The sequence below is a fragment of the Notothenia coriiceps genome, unplaced genomic scaffold (assembly GCF_000735185.1).
Source record: "Notothenia coriiceps isolate Sejong01 unplaced genomic scaffold, NC01 NC01_scaffold00005786, whole genome shotgun sequence".
NCBI classification, from domain to species: Eukaryota; Metazoa; Chordata; class Actinopteri; order Perciformes; family Nototheniidae; genus Notothenia; species Notothenia coriiceps.
In genome coordinates, this window is record NW_011338487.1 from 432820 (window position 1) to 441804 (window position 8985).

Genomic DNA, 8985 nt, shown 5'->3' on the forward strand with positions numbered 1-8985 from the left:
CCTATAAATAGTCAAAGAAACGCCCATTCATTCATTCATTTTGACTGACTTTATGGAGAAGATCGCAGGAAATGACGACAGAACAGCTAAAAAAAGACATCTCACACCGTGTCAGATTTTGGGGAGGTCGAGATAAATCATATTGTTTGGTTCATGCAGTTTGAACCCGAGTAGCAGCATGGAGGTCGGATCGTCACCAAAATAAATAAATAAGTGGTCCGAAAAAGGTTAATGACAACAAAAACAAAAATACACATAGCCTTCCTCAGGCAGTGTGTTTGTACCGGGGACAGGAGACACCCCCTTGATGAGTAACTCTAAGAAATGATCGGGGAATCCCTCCGGAGTGGAGTCATGACGACTGGATCTGAATTATTTGTTTGTATTTGTTAGTTTGTGTTCCAGCTGTTGATCAGCAATTATATATCCATAATCCACCAGTTAAAGGAAATACAACTAATGTGTTGTGTTATATTAGCTGTACAATTTACCACATATGGTGTTCTTAGTTTCCATACCTCCTGTGTTTTACGATCGACTTATCAAACACGATTAAACATGATAGTATATAAAACCATGCTCGTATCTACAACCTATAGAAATGCAAAACGGCGTCAGTTTAGACGTAATTCTGTCCTCCTGCTTATCGCATCATTTATGAGAAAACATTTCATAACATTAACCCAACATATTCGAGGTGGTTTAAATAACATATCCGTATTTATTTATTTCTCCAAGTTATGTTTTTGTGTGCACTGAGGAGTCTCAAACAGGCGTTTGTTAAATCATTTTAAGATTGGCTTTAATCAATGTTTGAAAATGAATTCTTCATATATGATAAATGAGAGGTAACATTTTATTTATGGTATTATTTCCACATATTTCTCTCCATTCTTCCTTCTGCCAACGGTGTCGCAGTTTCTCGTCTCTCCCGTTTTTGTGCTTAGTGCGTACGCATGGGTTAGAGTTTGCGTTGAGGACCGCACGTTTTCCCGTCAAGTTAGTATTTTCAAATCGCAAACATTGCATAGAAACTGGGGTACTCCATTTTTTGAGCATATATCCCTTTATAAATGAGGCCCCTGATCTACCTCAGGGCCTTTTAATACTTTTAATATAATGAGTGATAATAATGAGCTCTACAACTATAATATCGGCACCTTTTGGTTTGGGGCGTAAGGGTGATTTGGCTAATCTCCTGTGTAGCAGAAAATGAATACGGCGAGTAACAAAGGAGGACAAAAGGTGTAGGCTTACCAGGAACATTATACCAGTGTGCGCCGTTGGTGATGCCATCCTCAAAATATTCATTAGGGTAAAGTGTCTCACAAGGGTGTCCATTGTGCATTAAAGGATTCTCCTGCAAGTGAAAACACATCAATGAGTGGTCAAGTTATAAACCTTGTCCCTCCAAAGATTTTTCAAAAAGTCAATGGCTTTATCTGTTCTGCCTCGACCCTTTGTTTTCCACTACAACAAGCAGACATTATCCCAAACTGAAACGGATCCAACAGTGTCCAGTTACCTGTGAGTACGCTCTAGAAATCTGCTGAAAGACTTTGTCATCAGGCGACGGGCTGGACTCAGATGTCCCCTTTTTGTCATCATCGTAGGGGTAGTTGACCACCAAGGAGCCTGCATTCCACATCACAGAGGTTAGACCAGAGAGTAAAGAAAACGTCTACATTTGTGCCAAGCCAATTCAGAACAGTAATCCTCTAGTGAAGTAACTTGAATGAATGTTAATAGAAATAACAGATCAAAAGACGTATCAAATGATGGTATTTAAACTAAATACTTCAATCTTTTTGCATTATGATTTTATAAGGAGCCTGTACCTCCATGCAGGTTGGCTGACAGGATGAAGGGGATGCTCTTCAGCCAGTTGATCACAGCTATAGTCTCTGGCTGTCTGGGCTCTGTGATGGTAACAAACTGGTCTGGGAAGTTGCGGTTCAGGTCGAAATTGTTACTGTTGTTGCGCCCACTGTAGCCCTGTTCATCACCTGCGAGAAAAAAAGATCTTCTGATGAGTAACCTTCATTTACAAAGGCTATTGGCAAGCTTTTTTGTACAAAGCATGATAGTGAATGTGGTTTTGCCATGTCTGCTTTAGATGTGATAGCAGTCAGCGAAATACACTGGAGACATTTGAGTTTGAGCTTGAATCATGTGTGCCCTTTATACTGAGATACATGCCAAAATGCTACAGGTCTTAATGTTATACCTTCATTGTTGAATGTGTGAGAACTTCTCAGTTGATGTCCCTTACCTTCAATGGCTACCTCATAGCCATCAGGGTTCATAGAAGGCATGATGTGAATGCGGGTACTGTTGACCAACTGTGTGACCTCCGGGTCAGTACCATAGTTACTGCACAGGTACTCGATGAGGTTAAGCATCAACTCTCGGCTCACCACTTCATTACCATGCATGTTGGCTACATACTTAAACTCGGGCTCACCTGAAAAAGAAAAAAGGTCAGAGTGAAAATCTATCAGAACAGAACATGTTAAAGCAGAATCTTCATGACATGTAAAGAAAAGAAAGTATCCCAATTCCTTTGAACAACCGTATAAGACATACCATGCTCATGGACAGTGGGATTGTCTGAGATGGCCATCACATAGAGCTCGCGGCCTTCCACGGAGCGGCCAATCTTGTAGAGATTGGTTATAGAGGGGAACTCGCTGCTGTATTTGCGTAAGAACAGCTCCATGTCTGCGTAGTTGTGGTGACGAAATTCCTGAGGCTGAATGGGCTGATGTTCAGGTACAGCGGGGCTGGAGTTGCCTCCTTTAGAAGGAACTAACCGGGTCTTTGTGGAGTCAGAAGAGGTGGTGGTGGTGGTGGTAGTGGTGGTGGAGATGTTTGAGTCATTGCTGGATGGCATGGAGTTTTCAGTCACAGTGATGCTACCTGCAGCCTTAGTGACCACAGGGGCCAAGGTAAAGTTAAGTTCTGTGGCTTTGCCCTCCACGACCTGTACACTGTCGACTGTCATGGGTGTGAAGCTGGAAGAAAAAAAAAAACACACGCTTGAGTACTTTTACTCCACCTTAAAAAGAAGTGCAGCATTATGATGACTTAACACCCAAAAAAGAGTAATCGGAGAGGTTTCATTTCAATTTCTCTACCAGGAAGTAGAACAAGGACTTAATCTGTAACCCCTTTAGAGGAAGTAAGTCACGCATTACTTTAGTTAAGCACTTAAGGGGCATGGAGGGTGAGCTTATTGTCTACTAAGTTTGCTTTGTTCATTGTGGTCTCGCAGCAAGCGCTTGCTGAGCTGTCATTGCGATGAAAACCTGACAATCATTTAGCCTTTTATTAGGTGATTCCTGTCCTTTAATGTATAACCCTTTTTTAACCCTATGCAGAGTAACTGTAGTGGTTTTACTCACCCTGGAGCCACAGCTGTTATGTTGTATGTTCCTGGGAGTAGAAGGCGATAGTACTCCCCATATTCTCCTGTGGTCAGGTTGTGGCGAATGCTTGCCACCACAATGCTGACATTGGCTAGGGCAGTGCCATTGATGGCCTCTTTCACAAAGCCACGAACACCTATATGGACCTGTAAAACAGCGGTATCGTAAAAAAAAAAAGAAAGAAAGGGAATCCTGCTCAACTGGAGAAATGGTACGCCAAAGATTGGGGTGTTATCCTAACATTATAAATAATGCTGATTAACATTACTCATGTATTTAGCTAAGAAAGAGTTCTACCTGAGCTATGTAGGCTAGAAGGGATTCCCTGTTAAGATCCCATTCCTGTTGGAGCTCAGAAGAAGGAGGATATTTGCAGCAGCTCAGCTCCATGGTGATTTCCAGACAGTTCCCATAGAGGTAGTTGTAGTCCTGCATTCCTCCTAGAAAACAGAGAAACCATGTAATTAACTAATCAAGCTAGAAATGGCATCAAAACATTAAACTAAATGTGATATAAAAGAGAAGAATGTGTCTTAATCTTTGAATTAAACTGATGTGTACGACAGGAAATTGTAAAGTCAATTATTTAACATGCTCTGCCTCTCTCTGGTGCGAGGCTAATTTATTAACAGAGAAGGACACGGTCTGAAAAGGCCTAAGTCCGGATTTGTCTCTTCAATGGCACAGTTCAAAGAGTGTTTAATGTGGCCACAGGCCATGACTTCTGCAGTAAGGCAAACAGAGATACACACAAGAGGACCTGCTGTTCAGCTGGCCATCCCAGCGGAGCGACAGCAGGCAGCTGGAGGCCCTCTGGCTGGGGGGGGGTGACTGCAGGATCCACAGCCACCTTCACCACTTTACAACAGTCAAAGTGAAATGGCTCAAACATGAAACACTTCCAAATAACTTCAGAAAAGCAACCCGTCTGCCACCAGTCTCAAAGAACAAGAGAAAACTATGGCATCTAGAACTGTCTGTGATGGACAAGCAATCTTTATCAAAACACCAAATATCCACAGTCTCTGCAATACAATACTCTGAACGCCACAGTTGTTTGGCATCGGCTGTTTTATTCTAGGCTTTGTGTTACCTTGTTTTTCTGCACTTAACAATCATTGCTAGAAATCCATAACCCTGCCACTTTGATATAATGTGATAAAATCCTCTTGAAATAAATATTTCCATCTTTAAAAAAAACAGCTGTTAAGAACATTACAATGCCTCCCTTTCACGTCAAGGAGAAAAAAGTTGCAAGCATTTATGTGTTACACGCCTTGGATCTGATTGTAGGCGTACAAAAATATATACACCACAAACACAAGTTCCTCCCAGTCGTCCCCGGCCGAGCAGCAGCTGTTCGGCGCTCTGAGACTTAGCGAGGGTGACTGGCATTTCCTGGAAACTGTAAAGGGCAACTTCTGAAGATAAGGTCTCCACAGACACGTTTCAGACGGGCTTTTTAGTTGTCCATTTTGCATTCGTGTAACAGAACAGATTAACTTTTAATAATGACAGGAAGGGCAAGTCCATTGTATACCCAGGACTAATCCATACATTCTCAAGTGGGTGGTCCAAACCTTTACACAATGGGACAATAGGGACCCATGCGCTCTGAGCTTATTTTGACAGTGGTGGTGTTTGTGTGTCGGGGTAATTCATTTGAGGTTTTACCCCCTGGGGTGGCAGCGCAGACAGCAGGGTGCTATGTCAACCAAACCAAACGTAGCCTTTAGAGAATACCAGGTGCTAATGATAAGCAAATAACACAAGATCTACATCCTGCTGTGACAATGTGTGGAAATCCATACGTGGCTGAACCGCATGACACACAACCCTTTGCACCCTGCTGGTCACAAGACATTAGGCGTTGAGTTGCACTGAGTTCTTTGAACAAACCTAAATTGAGTGTCATTTACTTAAAGTAAACACCTTGAGTATGCTGACAGACAGACAGACAGAGACTATGTAGGACCCAAACTCAAATATCCTGTGTGTGTACCGGATCCAGTGATCCAGATTCCAGAGACACACCCTGAAATGAGCAGCAAACCACTGGCCAGACAATGGAGCTCAAATCGGAGCTGGTAGCTGAACATGCAAAGAAGGGCACAGGGACATTTACCACTTTAAGGGTTTAGTGATAAATTGCGTCAGTCAAACATTTAAAATGAAAATCCATATTGAATACCAACAGTATCCTCTTAGGCACTTTCAAGGCTTCAGATTATCACAGCAATAACGCTGCATTTCCATAACGTAAAATGATATTCTTGACTTTGTTCTCTTGCATTACTAAAAGGCAGTGACATGTGACATATCTCAGAGAAACCTAGAGCTTTAAACAAATGACCCATAAATGTTTAAAACCATTTAGACTCTTGAATAGAGATAGTACAACAAAGTAAACAAAGTAAGATGAAAAGCTTAGAACCCCACAATATACATTTACAACAACAACAACAACAGAAGGGCCTAGTGTTGTGCTGAGGTTTACATAGTCAAACCTAACAGCTGAAAAGTAAAGGACGCCCTCTGAGGCCAGACTGTGTCAAAAGATGAGACAAGATAACATGTTTTGCTGAATCATTATTTCAAGCCCTGACTCACAAACAAAACATCTCCTGTCCCTGACTCTGGCTCTTTGCCTGGGCCAATCATTATGTCACAGAATGTCCTGACCGTTTCCATCCTCTGCCATTAGCCCAGTTTTAGCAGTGACATTTTATCCACCGGGACATGTCAGACAGACACAGCTCTGTGTACTCAACTGTTTAACACTTTTACCGTCAATCTTTATCTAGAGATACGGATATCGTTGCTGCTAAAAGCTTTACTAATTGGCTCCTATCGCTGATTTAAACTGCCTGAAGACGGGCCGTTTTTAGAAACAGCAACAACAAAAAGGTTATCTTCTTCAGGTAAAACCGCCATTTCATAATCACTGTGCTTTTCCTTTTTCGTGACAAATAAAGTAAACATTTACACAGATAAGTAATGGCAAACGTTATAAGTGTGTGCTCAAGGCTTTGGTAATGAGTTACAGCTCCAGGTCTGGGCTGGTGGTAGAACAAAGTGACATCTAATGATTATCGAGCTACACTTTTTTTTTTTATTAAACCTAAAATGTCAATTCAACTACCAACATTACAAAATAATAAATTTGTAACAAATTATAGCAGGTCTTAAAGAAACTTACTATTTTTGCTTACAACGTGCACATTTCTCCAAACTACTTCACATAATTAACATACAGTTGTCATCCTACTGCCATTTTATAATACCACAAACTCAGAACTACAAATGTGGTTAAAAGCTACTCGTACTCATAATCTGACCTAAAACATTGTCCTGAAGGAACAATCATTTGTGGAGCGATTTTAATTGCGGGCAACAAATGGTGCCTGCACCGGTTTAACAGCTGGCTCCATTCAAAGAAATCCAGAAAAATAACACACAAAACGTGTAACACATTTCAAAATATATTTACTCTACTTCTGGAGAGCCACAACTATGTATTTGACCAAAGCAAATGCATGATCATCCCTGGGAAAACACCAGTTGATAGACACACTTTCCACCTAAAACAAAGTACAACAATGAAGGAGGCACATCTTATCAGGAGTAGCCGTGCGGAAACCCCCCCCCCCCCCCCTTCAAAAAGAACAAAGTAGAGAGTCAATGATCAAGTTTCTGCCAAGTTATGAAGGGTATTTTTCTTGACCCTGAACACAGAACAAGGTAAGGCGCAACACAATCTGCATAAGCTAAACAAAATAAACTTAAAAGGAGAACAGGGATACATTACATATTATAAATATTATATCAGTGCATCAATGACTGCATTTTAGAGCCGACGTACAAGTGTTGTTTATGAAGAATCATACAATTCTATTCTTTGCAGCTCTTTGAAAAAGACTTTCAATAACAAGTTACACAACGCAGCTATAATGTGCTAAACGTACCCGTGCTAACTATGAACTTTGCTTTATGTTTAATCAGCTTTTCGAGGAGGGGATAAAGCTATACTGCCTATAAACAGATTTGAAAAGCAAGTTTTTCAAGTTGCTTTCTGGAATGTAACTTGAGCTACTCAACTCAGAAAACATTACATTTTTACTTGGGATCTGAGAAAAACCCTTATCATGAGAATGACTTTAAGCTGTGTAAGGAAATGATAATAATTTGTTCCTGAGTCTCCTAAAAATGATTTGCTTGTGAATACCAACCACAAAACGTTACGGTGTAAGTTATAATCTCGGCTTTCAGATAACAAGATCAAAAGCAGCAACACAGGTTAGGACATAACACATATGTTCTCTTTCATATGTTCTTGTCTGCTGTCTACAACTTGAAGCAATTGAGAGAACAATAACGGGAAACAAAATATCCACTTAGCTAATAGCTCAAAGAAACAACACAACAATCCCACTTGGTCGTTATAACTCATAGCTTTAAAATAAAAGGTCGGAAGGCATATAAAACCCTTGCTTAGAGGGTGCAAACAACACAGTTCAAACAATGGTTCTGGTTGGATATCATCACATCCAAAACAGAATATCAATGTCCGGTATGGTCAACCCAAAAGAAAGTCGCCACAGCTTGTGTTCCCCTACCAAGATTCAACAACAATAAATAAAAAATGCAATCACTAAACCAGGCATTTAAAACCATATATAATTGATCATCTTACCAGGCACGTCGTACCACTGCGCCCCATTGGTGATGCCGTCTTTGAACTTTTCAGTGAGGGAATCGGGACAGTTGGGCTCACCGGTCTTCATCACATTGTGGTTCTTGGAATACACCAGGGCCAAGTATCGAAACAGGACGTCGTCCTCGGCCGAGCTGTATTGGCCCTGCCGCTGGTGCGTGGCCGAGTCATCAAAAGGGTAACTGGCCACCACGGTGCCGCCATGCAGGTTCCCCGACAGCACAAACCTGGAGAGAATATGGCTCAGTTCAAATGTCTCCTGCAGGGATCTCTTGGGGGTCAGTATGGGCTTTCAATTGTTTTTCGCTTACAGGGTTTCCACAGCATGTCTACAGGGATATTGTAAACATGCAGGGTTTAAGTCAAGTCTTCCACGTCATGTGTAAATAAAAGGTTCAGTTTTTTTTTTGATTTGCATATATTTCATGCCTTTTAACATTAAACTGACTATATTTGGGGCTTGACAAAGATAGACATTTTCTGACATTTTATGGACTAAACTATTTAGCGAAAATGTTGACTCATAGCATATATAAATCAAGAACATTTGATCCCATTTAAGAAGCTTTAACTACTGGATGTTTTGCATTCTTGCTCGAAAAAGTGGCTGAAACACTATGATAGTATAGTGTCCCAATCAAATAGACGATGTTGACTTTATTGTGAATACCCCCTGCTGCCTATTGAGGTCTTAAAGGAGACAAAGAAAAGTGTGGCTCATTGACGGGAATGTGTGTCCCTCTCCAAATCCTCTCCTGTGAGACTCACAATGACCACAACGTGTTTAAGATCATTGAAGTTTACTCAAGTCATTCCAACCTGTGCTCTGGGAAACAAGACCTC

The 8985-nt window shown here is 41.1% G+C and overlaps 1 protein-coding gene across 1 annotated transcript in view; it reads right to left on the reverse strand.

Annotated features, from left to right (window-relative positions):
• Positions 1-8985, reverse strand: part of cpda (carboxypeptidase D, a) — a 20132-nt gene that overhangs the window by 9802 nt on the left and 1345 nt on the right. Inside the window, exons 2-9 of the mRNA XM_010768532.1 lie at positions 8122-8369; positions 3726-3868; positions 3405-3574; positions 2587-3014; positions 2273-2464; positions 1839-2006; positions 1526-1635; positions 1258-1360 (exon numbers count right to left, since the gene is read on the reverse strand). Of these exons, the coding sequence (XP_010766834.1) occupies positions 1258-1360; positions 1526-1635; positions 1839-2006; positions 2273-2464; positions 2587-3014; positions 3405-3574; positions 3726-3868; positions 8122-8369 (1562 nt within the window). The remainder of the gene's footprint in view (positions 1-1257; positions 1361-1525; positions 1636-1838; positions 2007-2272; positions 2465-2586; positions 3015-3404; positions 3575-3725; positions 3869-8121; positions 8370-8985) is intronic.